General features: G+C 44.9%; 1 protein-coding gene across 1 annotated transcript in view; it reads left to right on the forward strand.

The window, feature by feature from the left end:
* The window catches only part of PTPRG (protein tyrosine phosphatase receptor type G), a 415,182-nt gene that overhangs the window by 324,769 nt on the left and 70,586 nt on the right, over positions 1-19,827 (forward strand). The window contains exons 9-12 of the mRNA XM_082322783.1: positions 5,746-5,930; positions 7,950-8,058; positions 9,754-9,803; positions 12,166-12,964. Of these exons, the coding sequence (XP_082178909.1) occupies positions 5,746-5,930; positions 7,950-8,058; positions 9,754-9,803; positions 12,166-12,964 (1,143 nt within the window). The remainder of the gene's footprint in view (positions 1-5,745; positions 5,931-7,949; positions 8,059-9,753; positions 9,804-12,165; positions 12,965-19,827) is intronic.

Here is a 19,827-nt window from a genome sequence, read left to right on the forward strand (position 1 = left end):
GTCTCTTCCCAGGCATCTCCACTGAGTCACGCCAATGCGAGGTACCTGAATCTGGCACCGTATCACTTCCCTTACCATGACGCTGATGGCATGGCACTGAAAGCAAGTGTGAGTGTTCTCATCGCAGTATAACCTATATTCCTGCATTTCAGGGCTAATTTGGAGTTTTGAGGGTCTAATAATGAGAAGGAATATATGTGTGTGTGTGTGTGTATAGATACATAGTTGAAAGTATTTTTCTTCCCTTCTCTGTTGCTGGCATTGCTTTTGCCTTGTCTGCAGTCAGGTTCCTGGGGGCCGCAGGGCTGAGTGAGCTCAGTGCGGTATTTTGCTGATAGCACAGGCATCGATGACAGTTTTCAGGCTTCTCTGAAATCAGCTGGGAAACTTGTGGCTGAGTTGGGCATTGTTAGAGCAATGGCAGCAAGTGGTCCGTCTGTCCTGGAGGACTGGCCCTTCCAACTCCTTCCCAGTGCTGGGACAGAGGGGAAAGAAACACCCTCTCTCCCCCAAGAGCTTGGCCACCAACTTGTTTGCCCTTATGGGGAAGAAAGGCATGAAACCCCCATATTGACCTCTCAGTTTCTCTCCTGCTGAGCATGCGGGAAGAAATGCCCCACCTACCATCCTCTGTGTTCCTCCTTTGTAAGGGAGAAACACCGTTCCCTGCCAGCCATCTGTCCCATGCACACCCAGAGCAGGGGAAAAAAGGAGAAGTGAAACCCCTCTCACCTTACGGCCAGGAGCTGCCACCCAGAGCAAGACAGGACCCTTGTCCCTGTCGTTTAGCTACCTCTGAGCAGTCCTGATCCAGTAATGGTCTATGGGCACATCCTGATGCCGATGTTTCCTCCCTCCACGTATGAATTGCCTCAGAAGATCCCTGCCCATTCCACCACGAGGGATTCAGGGCTTCACTGGCACGTTGCTTTTCTGTGCTGAAGATTGTTAGGGTTTCATCACACAACGTGTATCCCACAGTACCGAGGAGAGGAACGGCAGTTTTGCATTGCTGAGACACGCAGCAGGAGGGAGAGAGTGGGATTTTCCAAAAGAGGGCATAGCACAGCTAGAAATAACTGCCTTTAAAGTGGTGACATTTTTATGCATGGAAGAGCTAACTTAGAACATTTTTAGAGGATTTTATAAATCCCTCTGAGCCCAGTGCCACTGGATTGATCATATGAGGCACCTGTTTTACAGGGAGAAGGTATACAAGAAATAACCAAGTATATGGTTCTTACGCTCTCTCTAACTTTCCCTAAATAGCTCTTTTTGTAACCATAGGTAGCATATGCAAAAAGCATGATGAAACCTAGAAAGTTTGGCTGGTTTTGCATTTCTGTCTTTGAAAGAGGAATGTAAGCTGCTTTAAAAAAAAAAAAAAAAAAAAAAAAGCTGTAATATTCTCTTACATGCCCTTTCTGCATTCATGGGCATATCTTAATATCACTGGTTAATTTTTGGAAAACAATAAGCCCCCTTTTTGTCTTTCAGCTCTCTGAAATGGAGCTGCCAGGAGCTTTTGGATTAAGCTTTATCAGGCTTCAGTTAGGAAAGCCTCATGGAGGTTACGTAGCCAAATACAACATACAAATCAAATTATGGGAGAGATGAATGCGGAGTTGTTAAATTAATTTTGTTTGTTCCAGCCCATTGGAATGTTTTTAACATGAAGAAAATAATTCTCTGCTGTATGGCTGGCCTGGCCAGCACTTAGGACTGTATTAGCATGCTACATTTGTCTGCGAGTGGCAAACAGGTTTTCTCCAGGCTTGAGTGAACCCTGGAAGACGAGGCTAGCCAAGATGTTGGCTTGCCCCCTGCCTTCCCCGGCAGGCTGATCTGCAGAGAAAAGACTGCGTCAAGCTCCCAGACAGCCCTGCACATGGCCAACAGCTGGAAACGCCGGCTGAGGCTGCCCTGTGTCAGGTCAGAGGGCTTCCTCCAGATGCACCCGCGCAGCCCTCCCTCTTCTGCAGGACTTTTCCATAAGGCAGGAGCCAGCTTGTTTGCCCGGTTCCCGGTTCAGGTCATCCCCAGTAGGAGGGTGAGGGTTTTTTTTTTCTCTCCGACAGGTCTGAGGTGTGCCATGCTTGGGGCATCGCTGCCTGCTGCGAGGCGTGCCCATGATACTGCAAACGCGCTTGCCTGTTGCGTGCCTCCGAGATGTAGCCCTGTGGCCCTGGTGAGGCTTTTCTGCCTCCAGGAGTCCTGACACAGGCAGGCTGCTAGCCAGGACATGGTGGCTTTGGTATCCTGCTAGACCTACGCAGGGCCAGTTCAGGTATCTGCTCAGTATTGCGCTACACCACAGAATGACATCCTGAAAGCCCCCTCAATATTTTTATTATCCCTTAGGATCTGAAGTTAAAAGAGAGCATTAGTAATATTTTTTCTAAAAATAGCTGAGATGCTGTTTCAATGTGAAATGATGCTGGTTGTTGGTTCCAGTTTTTTTTTCTCAAGCAATCATGAATTCACAGGCATTTTTTTGCTTATTTATCCTCGTTTGAAAAAAAACAAAAGAAAAAGAAAAGCTTGTGTTTCTCTTTAGTGTGTCCTGATTCAATTCAGCAGAAGATGCAAACTTCTCCCTCCCTGTCCCAACCTCTTTCTGCATTTCTATTTGTCCTTCAGCTGCACATTTTGCAAAATTAGCATCTAAAAAAAAAAAAAAAGAAAGTGAGGAGCCTGCGGTTCTTTTAATCTTCTTTCAAAAATCCAAAGCACACAAAGTATTGAAAGGAAAATTAGATCTCTGGAAAATGCCAGTTGTTTTATAGATGGTCAAATCATTACACTTTTCTTCTTACCTTTCAGACATTTGCTATGTTATTATGTATCACTTTAATTAAATCATCAAATTGAATTATTGGATTAAATGTTTTTTTATTCCATTGTGTCCTGAGCAGGTTTGGTTAAATTAATAAAACCATATGTTTCATTTTATAAAAAAAGATTTCTTTTTTGCCCATTCATAAGCTGTTAAAAAAAAAAAAGTGGCTGAACAGAAAAGGCTGGTTATTACTTAATTACAGTAGGTACTGCTATGTGCCTTGGAGTAATTGGAACAAAGTCAGACTAAGTCATGAAAATTTTGTAATATTTACTGAGAAATAGCAGTATTGTAAATTCAGTCTCCTTTTAGCTGGCTGTGAATGAGGTTTGTCCTCGTCAAAACTTGTCTCAGTGAAGTCATTGGAGTCACTCAGCTGCTTAAAAGTGCTGATGACCTTCTTGGATCAGGGTGCAGGGTCAGCGAGGGTCTCCTAACTTTAAGTCTGTGAGTCTCCTATTTACCCTGGGGAACTACCCACTTCTTTCCTCTGGTTGGCATGAGCTATTCTGAATGGCATCAAAGCTGGCTGCAGAGAGTGGCATGGCATCGAGGATGTGACAGTCCCCTCTCCCTAGGGTGGCTTGGGGTCCTTGGCTGAAAAACAGCTGGCTAGCCATGGTTCAGAGTGGTATTGCCATTAAGGTAGATCTGTCTGTCTCCTGTGAAGGTTACCTGGTTGAATTATTTCTAAAACAATTTGATGCATGATTACTTTAAATATATAAATCTCTGCATGGGCTCCTGGAGGAGGAGGACTGGATAAGACTTTCACGTCTGGGTAGTCCTTCACCCTGGGCTCCTTTCTCTGGTAGGATTTGATTAGGTGGAGCGATAAAGGCTGGCCTGGCATTTTGAAGCGTAATTCCGTGATGACAAAGGGCTTCAAAGGGGGCAGTTATGATTTATTGGTGCAGTTATCAATAAACAGTGATGTCAGTGAGAATTGATCTGACTATCTCAGCAGAAAGAGGTGAGCATCGAGAGGCATACCAAGGATGGTGAGGCTCTGTAAATAGTGACAACAGCGAGTACTTTCGGCTGTGCCTTCTCGGCCCAGTCCTGGCCACCTTCATGCCATGTTCTCGGGCACCCTGGCTCTCCGGGCTCCCTGCAGAGACCAGGAGGGAGCAGGAGGGAAGGGGTCTGCAGGCAGCAGACCAAGGTGTTGCGTCTGGCCTTGTGGCATTGCCAGCAGAATGCCTTTTGGTCCCTTCAACTCCGTGTAAACAGAAACTCATATTTGTTTTTTCAACGATTTGAGGTATTGCAGGGTTTGTTTGCTTTGCTGGATCATCCTTCTGGGTTGAGCAGAAGAGTCTACTGCAAAACTGCAAGATTGCCACTGCTCACGGCAGGAGCAAACACCAAAGATCTTTCCTGCCCAAGCGTATTTCTGCAGTATACGTTCCCTTGTTCAGGCTAGCTACAGAATGTGAGTTATAACTGCACAAATGCATTTGACAGGTATTTTTCTAGTGCACTGGTAATATTTGTGTTTACAGCATTTAATCATTTTTATTTAGGAACGGTAGCTATTTCAGTAATGTAACAGCAGAGCTACATGACCAACCTGCGAGTCCAGGCATAGGAATGGACATTTCTCCCCTTCGGTGCTGCCAGGACTCTTGAGAAGTGAAATAATGGCCAAATATACAGGCAGTCACATACCTGCAGAGCGCAAACAAGCTGAATGTGTTGGCTTTAAATGGAAAAGTCATATTGGGAAAAATAATTCTGCAAACAGTGTCAGCGTGATGGGCTGGGTGACACTTTGACTTTCCCTGGCAGAAGAGACCAGCTCCTTTGCACGTGTGTTTAGGTATCATTGCAAGTGATTTTTCTTGGTTCAGAGTTTATATTGGGAAAGGAATGTGAGAATCGGTCCTGAATTGTGTATTTTAAACATGATTTTTAAAGCTTGGAAAAAATCTAAACTCTTTATAGTTGGGAAGTGCAGGATGTACTTTTTCGATAGCATATGAGTGCCATCTAGTGTTCTTCATTAGTACCCTGACCTTTACATTTCAATGGCTTGAAAAGTGGTGTCTTCAGTGGCTGCGAGTGGGCTGTGCACACCCCACTCCCCCTGAAGTGTACGGGCTGGGTTTGCACCTGAGCTTGGTCTTCCCTGGAGACGTTTGGGTTTTGGTGTCTGCAGTAAGCAGAAGCTGTGTTTTTACCTGCTGGTTAAGCTGGTCCGCTGCTGACATCCCCACCGACTACGCTTGAGTGAGAAGTAACTTGTGCCTCCCTGCTGCAGGCCGAGGTAGGACGGCACGGCTTTTGGAGGCTGGCTGGTGGGTTTTCCTTGCTGTTATGAGAAGTGCCGCTCTGCCCTGTGCTGGTGATGCATTACTGACAAACAGTTGAAAATCTGTGAAGGAAACTATATAGAAAGAAGAGTATAAAGTAACTTCTGCTCACGTGCAAAAATGTACTAGGTTAAGAGGAAAATACTGACCCAATAGTGTGATATTTTCAGAGGTTGCAGCTATTTCCAGGGCCTGCAGAGCCCACTGGAGTATTTACCCCCTTCAGGTGGCAGGAGGCTGTGGGCCAGGGAAGCCGGGGCTCAGGTTGATGGGACTTCTTCACGTTCCAGTGCAGAGCTCTTAAGTGACCAAGTTAAAGTGTACATGCAAATGTCAGGACTGAAAATAAGTCGAGAACTAAGCAACCTGCCTGCAGAGAATGGATTCGCTCGCTCCCTTTACTCTGGAGAGCAGAAAGCAGCTGAAGGTGGTATTAAATCCCATTGGTCTCAGTGGATTGCAGTCTAAGCTATTACTGTAGGCAAGGGCATTAAAGAAAAAACCTGGCTCTTAGAGAGAGGCACAGTTCTTCCTGTTTGTTTTCTCTTGGTTATTTAGGAGAGCTTCATATTTTTTCCTTCTGTTTTTTAGCTTGCAGCACTCCCCCGGTCAACATGAAAGTGCAGCCTGTGAACAGGACAGCATTACTTGTAACCTGGAACCAACCAGAAACCATCTACCACCCTCCGATCATGAACTACATGATTTCATATAGCTGGACTAAAAATGAAGATGAAAAGGAGAAGACTTTCACCAAGGACAGTGACAAGGACCTGGTAAAACCACAGCATCAACCCCAGACATATGTATCGAGCTATCCTTATATTGTTGTCTTCTCAGTAGAAGGAAGTAGGGGAGGAAAGCAGTTGTTACCTTACAGACAGGCTAGTGTTTGACTCGCAATGAATCGCTATTAAAATGTTCAGCCTTAGTTGAACGTTGCCTAACAGACTACCTAAAACACTGGAGTGTGAATTTATAGGTTATGTGAGTGCATAAAGGACTAAATCTGCAGACGCTTTTTCATATACTGTTGCTGAGAAGCAGCTGGCTCGGGAAATAGTTAGTCTCTGAATACCTTTTGGCTTGTGTTCAGCTCACAGATTTTCACATTAAAAGTCCGATCCCCCAAAATCTGTTCCTGGGCTCAGGCTTTTCGCTGTGCGTAGCCCCTTGCAGTCTTGGGAGCAGTTTCTGGCAGCAAGTGCTGCCAGCAGCAGCAGTTGCATGGTCAGGGCTAGAAGATTATTGCGGAGTGGCCCCGTACAAGCACTGCCTACGTCTGGCAGTGGCAGAAAAAGAGGGAAGAGCAAGACAGTTCCAGCACAGACGGAAACACCGACCTATCTCCTCCATTTAGGATTTGATCTGCTTGTCATTCTTGTCTAAGTGGAAGCAAGTATTGTACCGGTCTTTAACATTCTCTGCATATAAAATCAAAGTGACATATTCAGGTTTGAAAGGCCCCCATTTATTGTTAATCAAAGAAAGCCTCTAGAATAATGAAATCAGTAATTGTATATGCACATGAAAAATGCAGCAGCACAGAGTGTTATTCCTAATGACTGTTATCGTATTTTTTTTTCAAATACACAGTCCTCTGGGCCCATTCAATCAGTTATACAATAATACTTCTCTTATTCCCTTAGATGAAGATTCTTTTACTTCATTTCCATTTATATTTTCAATTTCCCCACTAGACATTGTTATCTGGGTCACATTAGGGAATGATGTGCCTCACGAAATCAGAAAGGAATCTATTGAAAGGCACCCAAGGTTATGATGTATTGTAACCTCTCTCTTGTCATAACTTCACACTCTTAAGGGAGATTTTTTTTTTTAATCAGGTATAAGGAGGAGAGCCTTAATCAGCAAAAATGAGGTGGGCACAGTGACAGCATCCTGTTTTATGTAAAAGAAATAATTAGAAGTGCAGGGGATGTGATGGAGTGATAGCTTGGAAATAAATTGCAATGAGACCCTGTGCTGTGCAGCAGAGCTTGGAGGTTAAGAAAGCAACGACAGCTTAGTCTATTTTAGGGGCAGAAGAAGAAGGAAACTCTTTTTCAGAGGAAAGTGCCATTTGCTTTCAGTGCTCTGGCAGAGGCAGCTGGGCTGTCCTGTCTTGAAACAGAGCTAGATAGTGTTTTGCTAAAGAGATCACTGGTATTTCAAGTGACCCACACAGCTACTGCTGCTGTCTGCTGCAAGACATGAACTGATGGGATCATGGACTAAGGCAACACAGAAGAGTAGCTGGGAAGGCAGCAAGGCAGTGTCTCGGGTGTAAAAATACCCAGGGACATCCCAGTCCAGCGTGCCGAGCCATCGTATTACACAGGCCACCGGCATCAAATTGCCATAGCCAGTTTGTTGCAAAAGAAATAGTCAGTTTGAACATACAGTGACTTTTCTGGGCTTATCCCAGGTCTGGGACTTGGATCTCCACCTATAAAAATCTCATTTTAATTCCTGTAAGGCCAAATGATTTGGGGTTTAGGTTTTTCTGAGGAGAGGAGAGGCTTTCAGGCGTGAAGACTGTCATGAGAGTAGATGTGGGACATGTTCATTTCTTTCTCGTGGGCAGAGTCAGCAGGGTCCGGGTGCATCGCTTTTATCCTTTGCCCTTGGCCTTGCCCTCTTCCAGGCGACCAGCGAATATTTCTGTTTAGAAATAAGTTTGTCTTATATGGCAGAAATGTCCTGTGTTAGCGCAATGCTTTATATATTTCAAACTGATCGTGGACAGTACTGTGGGGGTAAAAAACTGAATAATATCTATTTTTTTTAAACAGAAGGCCATCATTAGCCATGTCTCACCTGACATCCTTTATCTGTTCAGAGTTCAAGCAGTTTGCCGAAATGAAATGCGTAGTGACTTTAGCCAGACTATGCTCTTTCAAGGTAAAAAACCCACATACATATTTTTACATTATGACTCTTTGTGTGTTTAACGTTTTCCTTGCAGAGTGCAATATGGTGTGGAATGATTTCAGAAGGTGGTTGAATGCATGTAGACAATGCTAATGTCAGATTGTGGCCAGTGACTTTATCAGACTCCTATTTCTAGTGATGGGGGTTTGCCTACACCTCTCTGCTGGCAGGGTTCGTCAGGTTTTAGGAGAATTCAGAGCTTTTCTTGATACTAGTTTCTAGAACAAATTCATCAGAGACTACTTATGCATCACAGGCACAGCTATAGTAGAATGTGAGTCTGATTGGTGTCTGTTTTAGGTAAAGAGGAAAGGACATCAGTCCTATGTTGACAACCACATGTGGAGACATTCAGGTTTTACCATGCACACAACCTCAGTGATTTCCAAAACATCCGTATTTAAATGAAAGCTGAAGAACTGGATGCTAAGGTGTCCTTTGTTATGGATTTCCTTTTAAGTTTATTGGAGAAATCTGGTAAAGCTGAGATTTGGTAGAACTTGATGATTTTTGAGTTTTTTAAGTGCTGAAGTTTTGCTCCTTCCTAGGAATTTATTGCTACTTTTTTTTATTGAGTAGGACAAAATTCACCTCTGCTGAGAGCACTCCCTCCCACTCCAGTTTACAGATATATAAACCTTGGAATGGGTAATGGAAAAACAAAACAAGAAGAGTTAAAAATTTAAATCCTTAAGGTGAAGCAAAGATTTAAGTCACTTGGGTCTGATGCTGTGTATGGAACAATATAAGAGAGGCATTTTTAAGTGTGATTTTTGGCAAATGTGGAGATTTTAGGACTATTCTGTTAGCACTTAGCATCTGAAGGACATCAAGCTGTGGACACAACTTAGTTCTGTTCTGGTGTCATGCCACAGTGTTAGCAGCATTTCAGGGAGAGCAGGGATCGGACCAGAAATGTCCTATCCAAGCAATATCTCATATGTAGCTTTCAGTGTCTTAGTATCTCAGGATAGTGATTTGGACTTCACTTTAAGTGCCAGGCAGAAGTCAGAAACCTGTATAGTACTGATTATGGCCTCTTTTGGCAGATAATAGAATGGAAAAATTCTTTGAAATTTGACCTAGATACCTATTTAATTACAGTTAAGGGTAAATCGTTATTGACAGTTTTGCCGGATACTCTTTGGGTACTCTAGCCCGATGTTCAAAGCATGAACTTCCACGTCTCCCCAAAAAGGAGCTGTTCTTCTAATCTTTGGCTGTACCCAAGATCTAACCTAGAAAAAGGATCCACTTGAGCTTTCAAAACGTTCTTCAGAGGCTGATTATAGTTGTAGTTGAGTTAAACAGCAATAAATAATGATAATATTCTCATAAGGGCAGAAAAACTATCATGTTCAGCTGCTCTTGCTTCTTGTGTAAGTCAGGACATTTCATCCCATTTGGGTTTGAAGGAGAGCACGTGTTTTCTAACAGTGCACTTAAACCGGCATTGCCAGTTGCCTGAGTAATTAAAGACAAAGGAATCTGTCTGTAGGCACAGTTACAAAGCAAGGTGAGTAATACCAAACGAGGCGAGTTGCTTTTACGCCTAACCAAGACCCGCGTACGTGTTTTGTAGTCGAAATGTTCAGCGCTCGTTCAGCAGTTTGAGCCATCCCTCCTTCCCAGCCCGCTGACAGGCTGCTGTTCTTTGTTTCTCAGCTAACACGACTCGAATTTTCGAGGGGACCAGGATTGTGAAGACAGGAGTGGTAAGTCCCGGCCGTCGCTGGCTGCGGAGCGCGATGGGCAGCGGGAATTTGGGGCGGGATTCCCACCAGGTGGCAGCACGATGTTGGGAATCCGCGGCAGGACCTGGGGAGGTGGGTGGGCAAACCCGCCACGACAGGTTTGATAACATGCCCAAAATGTTGGAAGGGCTTTGGTTTGCTAGCTTCGTGCTCCGAGAGGCTTTGACCACTGGAGAATCAAGCGTTAAAAAATCTTCCCAAATACGTATTCAACCCGTTTAGAAGGGATTTGTAATCTTAGCGATGACTATGGAAATACATTTAATTTCTTTTATTAACTGTATGACCAGAAGCATATGCAACAGGAATAAGGCTTCATGCACAGCATCCTTGCTCTTCCAGTGCTTTAAGAATACCTGCTATTGTGTGAATAAAGCCTTAGCAAGCTCTTTGTTTTAATTTTAATTCAAGTGAGACTGTAACAAGTCAGTCAAGCTGACTTTTGTATTCCAGAATCAGAAATGCTGATACATTTACAGTAAAACTGGAATACGCCGTTTCAGTTTTGAAAGCACCTTATTAGGTTATTTAACATAAACTATCCATAACCTAAATTTCTTGGCATTCGGTATACTGAATTGTTCAGTCAAATTTATGGACTGAATTCATACTATTGAATTTACTCTAAGTACATTGCTTCTAGTTTTATTCTGTTCCAGTTTGATATACTCCCTAGTAAGCAAATAACACATAAAAAGCCTGAATTTGAATGATTAATGTTTGTTTAATGATGTATAGAGGTATTCTAGATGTATAAAATCTGCTGTCAAATTTTAATATTCAGTCCGGCTTTGAGACTGTACATGCCAGCAAAAAGCAAATCTCACAGTGCCTTAGGGATTCACACTGATAAGTATCCGAAAGTTTAGATGCTTATTTAAAGTTTTGACTTGAAATCTCTAAAGCACAGGTTTTCTTCTGAGATCCCAGGTTCTCTGTGATTGCAGCTGGTCAAAAATAACGTGAGAAAGCAGCCTTGGTTTGCTGCAGCATTTCAACTACACGGCCTGACTGAAACCAGGAATTGCAGAAATACTGTTAAGTTATAAACTTCAGTTCCAAAAACAAACGTTTTACAGTTTTGTTCAACATTCAGTAGCACCTATTTAACCCTCGTTTGTCCTTGTCTGATGCGTACTTTTCCAGCTAATGCTCGTCTTGCTGATGAATTCAGTAACGTGAGACATTTTTCAGTAAGTCAGAGAGGAGCGTGGTCAGGTTGCCCAGGCAGAACTGCTGACCCCAGCTCTTCCACAGAACTACTCCTTGTCCTTGGTCAACTCACTTCAGTGTCTTTTTCCACATGTAATTCAGGAAGGGGAATGACTTGTCTAGTTCTTTAAGTATATACCAAGGTTTTTTATTTCCAGCAGAGACCCACGCGCGAGCATGCATGCGCTGGGTTGACGTTAGAATAACAGTGGCAGGGTGCAGAGGATGCGAAGTCCGTGGTTCATTCCCTGCTTCCTCTCATCTCCGCGAGGGGAGTGGGCAGCGCCAGCCCTGGCTCTGGGCCGCTGGTGGTGGCCAGGGAGAGCCCTGTGTATGGGGAAAGCTGAGTCTATACATGGGTGCCACAGCCTGGTGGTCCTGGTAGAGGTCGTGGTGACTTGCTGAAGGGCTCCTGATGCTCTCCAAGTCCTTCACGAGTGCCCAGCTGGCCGTGCTGCAGATCTTTTCTAACAAGAGTGATGCCTCACTGCAGCACCAGTCCTTAGGAAGACTAATGCTGATGGGTAAATTAAAGAAATAAAAATAGTACCTTTCGAGGCCCTCACAATGTGTGTGGGAAGAGCCAGAGTTCCCTGTCAGAGCAGACCCACCAGCCATGGATGTTCACGTTGGCAGCACAGCCCTTATTTTGGGACAGCCCTTATGTAACACTGTATTTTTAAACTTCTGTATTCTGAGGATTAAAGCACTGTGAGTAATGCAGCTAAACTCATTAAACTCCTTTACATCCTACTCACCCCTGAGAGGAAATGTTACTCACAAGTCACCGGTGACATGAGTGGAGAAGGTCCCACTGTAAAATAAAGATAAGGATGAAGAGGTTTGTAACGATTGTTTGGAAGTGGTGAATGCAGGGAGGTTTCCTCCCTTCATGGTTTGCCGTGTAGCTCTGTGACATGTCCCATTCCTGGCTTGGCCCTGCATCCGGCTGGTGTAAGTCTCTCATTTTAAGAGAACAGCAACCAGAATGGCATATGTGTGGAAAGGGAGGGAAAAGCAAAAGAAAAATGACCCCAGGTAGCATGTTGGGGCCCCTGCTGATGCTCTCTGCTGTGTTTTCTTCCTCTCTGCTGCCGGTGACCTCCTCAAGCCCACAGCATCTCCTGCCTCTTCAGCCGACATGGCTCCCATCAGCTCCGGCTCCTCCACCTGGACCTCCTCGGGGCTTCCCTTCTCCTTCGTGTCCATGGCCACAGGGATGGGGCCTTCCTCCAGCGGCAGCCAGGCCACTGTGGCCTCAGTGGTGACCAGCACCTTGCTGGCAGGGCTGGGCTTCAGCGGTGGTGGCATCTCCTCCTTCCCTAGCAGCGTGTGGCCCACCCGGCTCCCCGCGGCGGCCGCCCCCAGCAAGCAGGCAGGGCGGCCGGTGGTGGCTGCCACTGAGGCCGCTGCTGCCGCCTCCCCGGGGCCAGAGCGGGACTCGGCGCTGACGAAGGATGGCGAGGGAGCCGAGGAGGGGGAGAAGGACGAAAAGAGTGAAAGTGAGGATGGGGAGCGGGAGCATGAGGAAGAGGAAGAAAAGGATGCCGAGAAGAAGGAGAAAAACAGGGCAATGGCGGCCACGGAGGCACGCAATAGCACGGAGCCCAACGTGGCCACGGCTTCCCCCAACCGGACTGCTGAGGAGGAAGGAAATAAAACCATATCGAATGAAGAGCCAAACCAAAATGTTGCCCCCACGGCTGGAGGTCCCACGGAGGAGAGCTTTGCCGAAGCAGACACTCAGACCCAGCCACTCCCTTCCACCCAAGTGCCGCCAGCGTTCACCAACGAACTTTACCTGGGGAAGATCCCAAGAAGACCAGAGACAACAAGAAAGCCTCCTCCAAAGGAGGACAGGTTTCCAGAGGAATATCCCTCAGATAACAAATTCATCACCATTAACCCAGGTGAGTGACCTCCGGGGAAATTGTTTTTACCAGCATAAGACTGTTGGAAAATTACACAATCCAAATTCCTTACTGATTTCCAGTAGATACAACATTTTTGTGGAGCCTGGCTTCATCCGCTGGGCAGGTTGTCACAGGACCCAACCCACAAATTGTTATTGGGGGGAGTAGACGGGGAAGGATCATCCTTTTATTGGGACAGATACATGGTCCTTATAGCTTACTAGAAGAGAAAATTTGGAAAAATGTTAACCCCCAACATGCTGCATTAAAAATTTTGTTTAAAAAAAAAAAAAAAAGAAGGGAATGCAGCGAACTATAGCTGTGAAATTAATTTGGAAGAGCGGTTGCTGTGCCAAGCTGGTGTTTCATGAGAAGGTTGCTATACATGCTGTAAGCTAATTTAGTTTATCTGCAGGATTCTCCCTGATCGGGCTTTGAGATATTTTCCCAAATATGGGATCATCACTGGTTTATTTCTCACCACAAAACCTACATGCTCTGATCTTCTAAGACGAGGCACCTTCTGCACTAGGGTTACCTTCTTTTTTTCCTGTGGAAAAAAAAAATCTTAGCCAAATGTGGTGAGTTGTCCCTGGCTGGATGCCAGGTGCCCACAAAAGCCACTCTGTCACTCCCCTCCTCAGCTGGACAGGGGAGAGAAAAATAAAATGCACGGGTCGAGATAAGGACAGGGAGAGATTACTCATGAATTACCATCATGGGCAAAACAGACTTGACTTGGGGAAATTAGTTTAATTTATTACCAATCTAATCAGAGCAGGATAATGAGAAATAAAACCAAATCTTAAAAACACCTTCCCCCCACCCCTCCCTTCTTCCCGGGCTTAGCTTCACTCCCGATTTCTCTTCCTCCTGCTCCCCACAGCAGCACAGGGGGACGGGGAATGGGGGTTGCGGTCAGTTCATCACACGTCGTCTCTGCCGCTCCTTCCTCCTCAGGGGGGGACTCCTCACACTCTTCCCCTGCTCCAGTGTGGGGTCCCTCCCACGGGAGGCAGTCCTCCATGAGCTTCTCCAATGTGAGTCCTTCCCATGGGCTCCAGTTCTTCATGAACTGCTCCAGTGTTGGTCCCTTCCACAGGGCGCAGTCCTTCAGGAGCAGACTGCTCCAGCGTGGGTCCCCCGCTGGGTCACAAGCCCTGCCAGCAAACCTGCCCCAGCCTGGGCTCCTCTCTCCATGGGCCCACAGGTCCTGCCAGGAGCCTGCTCCAGCACGGGCTTCCCGCGGGGTCACAGCCTCCTTTGGGCATCCCCCTGCTCTGGTGTGGGGTCCTCCACGGGCTGCAGGTGGATATCTGCTCCAGCTTGGACCTCCATGGGCTGCAGGGGCACAGCCTGCCTCACCATGGCCTTCATCATAGGCTGCAGGGGAACCTCTGCTCCGGTGCCTGGAGCATCTCCTCCCCCTCCTTCTTCACTGACCTTGGTGTCTGCAGAGTCTCTCACGTTTTCTCACTCCTCTCTCTGGCTGCATTTGCAGAGGGTTTTTTTCCCTTAAATATGTTATCCCAGAGGCACTGCCACCATTGCTGATGGGCTCAGCCTTGGCCAGTGGCAGGTCCATCTTGGCTCTATCAGACATGGGGGAAGCCTCTAGCAGCTTCTCACAGAAGCCACCCCTGTAGCCCCCCTTCTCTACCAAAACCTTGCTACGCAAACCCAATATACCAGGCACAGTTCACATATTTTCTGTCTTTGTCCTGATGAGAATTACTGATGCTCCTGTAGATGTCAGCTCTGGATGTATGTACCAACTCCACAGTATGTGCACAGCAAATACCACCTTTTGGAAGCATGCCCAGGTGATCTGCATGTGCACCAAGCCCTGTGTGCTCAGGATTTGCTGCACAGGCCTATGCAAACAGGTATCTCACGGTGCTCCCAACTCACTGTGCAGAACATCCAGTGCATATGCACATGTTTCTGCTTGGGGAGCTCCAGGCACTGGTGAGGAAAACAGACCTTAAAACCGCAAGGAGCAAATGGAGTACATGCGTATGGATTTATTTGCAGAGGAAGGACTGAGATTTAAATATAGTGACGAGTTTATCTGAGTGATTATGTGTATTACCACAGCATTTATAAGATAGTGCACATTTTTTGTTTGTTTTTTTTTACTGTTATTGTTTATTTTGCTAATCTATAGTCTGTTTTGTAATTTTGTTTTTCCATCAAAGCTGCTCTAGAGTTAGAGTACTGTAAAAAAACCTTACATATTTATTTTTCCCTACATTTATAAACACAAAAATGCAGACACTGTGCACTCAGTTATAGCTCAGAACCAATTTAAAAAACAAAGCTAAATCCAATCTTTAATAACATTTGTTACAGAAATGCTGACCTGACTCTAATGCTGTGAATCATAACTGTTCTGTAAGAGAACAGATTAACAATGCAGAAGCCAAGAAACCTGCACCAGGTTGTGCTGATTTTTTTAAAATACGCTGCTTTTTTTCTTACTCCTCAACTGGAAATCTTCTTCAAAGTCCAGTGCTCCCACTGAATATGGCCTGAGATGCCTGTCAGGCAGCTTTCAACATGCCACTTGCTCTCATCCCCTTTTTATCAGGAAGGAGGGAATTTGTCCTAGCCGTGCTTTGCAATGTTGGCAGTAAGCATTCAGCACCATTTAGGTTCAAACCCCAGCAATTCAATCTGCCTGGGTAAACCTGCCTCTGAAATAGTTGTCTTCGGTTCTTCCTGCCTTCTGCTTCCCTGTTTCTCACATGCCAGTTTCTTGGATGGCCCATGTACAATGTCCCTTATGTAAGACCTAGAAAGGGCCTCATGGCTTATTCTAAGCCTGATAAATTGGAGGAGAGATGGGTAGTTGGTCTTGTTTCTTAGCTCATGACAAAGGGATTGATACTAGATTGGGTTTTATTCCGTGGTGAAGTTCAGATGAAAAAGATGAAAATCAGTGAGATGGGGAAATATTGTTACTATTGCTAAGAAGTGCTTACTGGTTATTGTGAATTGTATCCCCTTAGTCTGTAGTGATTTCTGTCTCTTTTTAGCATGCAGAGAACTATCACTGAAATTGGTTCAATACAGCTTTGCCGCCTACTAGACAACCTCTTTAAGAGCTCTGCTCACTTGCAGGCTTGGAGGCTTGAAGTGACCCTGCCTGAAGACTGCATGCAAAGATGATCACTCTTGAAAGGACTCTGCAAATTAGGTTTTTCATGCTTATATATGGAGGGAGGATAACTTACTAAGATCACTGTGTCCTACAAAAATGGCTTCCATGTGTAAGAAATGGCATCTGAAATAACCAGCACATATTAGCTGGGGGAAAAGATAAGTGAAAGAGTTGCCTGTTTCACCCAAATTAGCCTTAGTTGAATCTTAGTTAAACCCCTGGTGACATACCTGGGATGAGGAGAAGGAACTGTACCATATTTTCAGCTTCCCAGACAAGCCTCTCCCAGGCCCCTCAGTGTACTGAAGAGGACATTCAGCAGAAAAAGGGCTGGGAATGGCTATTCAGAGATGAAGAAGGGCCCATTTGTGCCATTTTCCTTGGGGTGGAGGTTCATTCCCTGTCCTTGACCTCCAGGTGGAAGTTAGGTTGGTCACAAACGTGGTCACTCCCTGTCCAGACATTGGGAAGGGCTAGTGTTTTTCAACTCTGAGAACATTTTGAGATATTTCTTATTGGCTTTGCAACAGAGGCTTTCTAGTCTGAATCTCTTTGTAGCAGCTGTGAGGACTTTGTCCTTCAAAGTCTCTTCAGGCAAGTCCTTCTTTTCTTTGCATCTTGTGTCACCAGGCTTCTGCAGTGGATAGCTGAGGCCCACCTAACCTGGAATTTGCCCAAATATTTTACTAAATGTGTCTGAGTAAGGTCTGGCTGGCCTGTTAGGAGTGCTGCTCCTGTGAGAAGACTCTTGGGAATGCGGGAGAAGGAGCTTTCCTCCAGGCTGGATCTCAGTTACCAAAGACGCATGCCAGCAAACCCCACAGCTAGTGAATTGGCCCATCAATCAACACCAGCACGAAGCCAAAGACTAGTTGCTTCAGCTTAATTGTTTTCCACAGTAATGTGGAAATTTGCAGTTCACGCAGACAGACCTGACCTAGCTCACGCAAGGCGTTGAGTTCAGTGAAACTCCAGACATAAGCAAGACCTTTTCCTATGAGAAAGGGCCTTAAAGGTTTTCCATTAACAAGGTATACCTGAAATTAAGATAATGACCAGCGAAGCCAAGAGGACATTGCCAGAAGTGTCTGAAAGCATTCCTGAGCATCAGGACAGTTAAAAGAGAGTGAAGACCACTTCCAAAGAAAGAAGCCCTGCAGCTTACTGTGTCCCATAGAGGGCAGAAACTTTTTTGGATGCATCTTTTCTCCAAGAAAGCACTTTTTAACAAGCTGTCAAGCTTTCAAAAGTGTTTTTGTGAGTAGAAAGTTTAATCATCTTAAAGAGTAGAAAATTGTTTCATAACAATGTACACTTGTAAAATTAATTATATAGCATCAAATTAGCAGTTGTAAGGAGATAACTGAATGGGGAAGTACTCATGAGTGTGGATGATTAGAGGAGAACAGGGAACACATAAGAAATTACAGGGAAAGTGCGAGGCCAATTAGTATAGCAAGGCTCATTTTCTTTTAGTGCTGATTTCACACGCACATACACACACACCTCTCCTGAGGCCATGTCATTATTTTCCAAATGGCATTGGCCTCTTCTTGTCTGGTGGTATCGGCCAACACTAATGATTTTCTTCTGTCACTGAACGCTTGCTTGCATACTCCTCTTTCATTTTCCTGCTCATCCTTTTCTCTGTTTTGGTGCCCACATTAGACTAATTGTACCTTTGATCTGCAACTGTTACACACACAGCTGCTCAGCATTGTCCATGACTCGGAAACCTGAAAATTAGAAAAACAGCAATTAGAATGATGCTCTACCAAAAAAAAAAAACAAAAACAAAAAACCCACAACAAACAAACCAGAGGAGACGAGAAAAAAAACAGTATGATTGATTTTAATCAGGCTAGAGCAGATATTATCCCACAGAATTTTGGTTCGTTTTGCCGGACAGTTAAACAGCTCCTTTGTATTTGACAGGAGATAACGAATGGGCTGTTGTGAGCAAAGTAATGGATGTCAGGTTGGGGCTTTTGCTTGAGTCATGAGCTGGGACTGAGAACAGAGGCGTGGGTCTGGCCCTTGATCCAAACTTCAGCCAGGTCCTCCCATCCCTCAGCGTTCACCCGCTTCTGCCGCGTTCCTCCCACGAGAGGGCTTTGTAGAGAGATCGTGATGTGCGGGGTTAAATTTCAAGCCTGGTGTACGCTTCTAGCAGAGACTGAATTTTGGTTTTCAGAACAGTCTTTGCCAGGTCTGAGGTTACAAAAGCCTTTTGGGGATAACCTCATTAAGATAATTAAACATCTGTGTAATTCTTTCTTTCTCCATACGTGGCAAGCATTATTAAGCTGTATTTTCATGTGGCACTTGAGCCATTTTGCATGGCAACTTACAGGAGCAAACAGCAGAATGGCTTGAAAGTAAAAGGATTGAATTATTTGATGTTTGCAAACGGTATGAATTTCAGATATCTGACACCAGGATTAAATATGATTGGCATCTGTTTACAAAACAGTGAAAAGCCGTGCTTAGTTGTGCACAGCCTGTAAGTATGAGTACTGCAGGAATGCCTTTAAAGAAATAGGGAGGAAATAGCTGCACAATGGCACGAGCTTGTATCAAGGGTAATACTTTTTTAAAAAACACGTTTTTGCCTTTTCATCGTTTAATAATATGGCTGATACTATTTTCCAGAATTAATTGATACCTTTGTATAAGTCCATAATTTCATTTACTCAAAGGAAAGATGAGCAGGTGACTTTCTTTTGAGTGACTGGATGACCTGAGGCAGTTTGGCAGCGTGGGTTTTCTTTTGGCCTGCAGAACACGCGGATTCTTGTAGTTAACGGTATCTGTAACAGATAAATAGAACTTTGTCATGGCGGTTTGTGCAATGGATGATAAAGGTAGATAGGTTATATATTACAGCTACGGTTGCTTATTATAGCAAGCAGTGTTACTTAAGGGAAATAAACATGTTTCTGTTCTCAGGAACCAATTACCAAGAATAAACAGAACACCAGTGCATTTCACAAATTGTAGAATGCCTCTTTCTTGCCTTGACCTTTGTGCAAGACTTGCACTGCCAAAGCCTCCCTTGCTGCCTAATGCCCTCTAATACTCTCTGTGCCGGGGCCTCATCCATCCAGGGCCTGGATGGAACTGCTGAATGGGTGGTGCACAGGAGTTATGGCTTTTTCCAGACACAGGAGCGGATTTAGCAGTGCCGGGGCTTGTATCGTGTGGGACCTCCTGAAACAGATATACTGTAATAATTTTTATTCCTTCCTACTGGGATGAATTCCAAGCCAGTAAAAGGCAAACTGAATTAATTCAATGAAGGCATATGCCACTGGAAACTGTTTACATTTCTTAGCAAAAATGGAGTTTCCCGGTCCATTTTTTAAGCTTTTTCTTCCCTCCCCCAAAGTACAGCGTATGGTGGGCACCGTTACAAGGATACGCTGTTGACACTACCAAGGCTCAACATTCTTGCTTTGGAAAAGAGTGAAATGCTGACTATTTTTTATTTTATGATATTTTGTTATGTAGGAGAACGGGAAGCTATAAAGGCCCAGATCTGTCTTTTTTTGTGTGTATTTTCTTCGACTCTTTTTCCAAGTTACCCAGCGTGCTGCCTTTTCTTAGGCTCTTCTGCCGTGACACTCAGGAGACAAGCGCCAGCGCTCCAGCTGTGCTGCTGTACTTCTGGCCCCAGCTGTCATTCTAGTACAATTTT

This window comes from Platalea leucorodia (assembly GCF_965183815.1).
Source record: "Platalea leucorodia genome assembly, chromosome: 9".
NCBI classification, from domain to species: Eukaryota; Metazoa; Chordata; class Aves; order Pelecaniformes; family Threskiornithidae; genus Platalea; species Platalea leucorodia.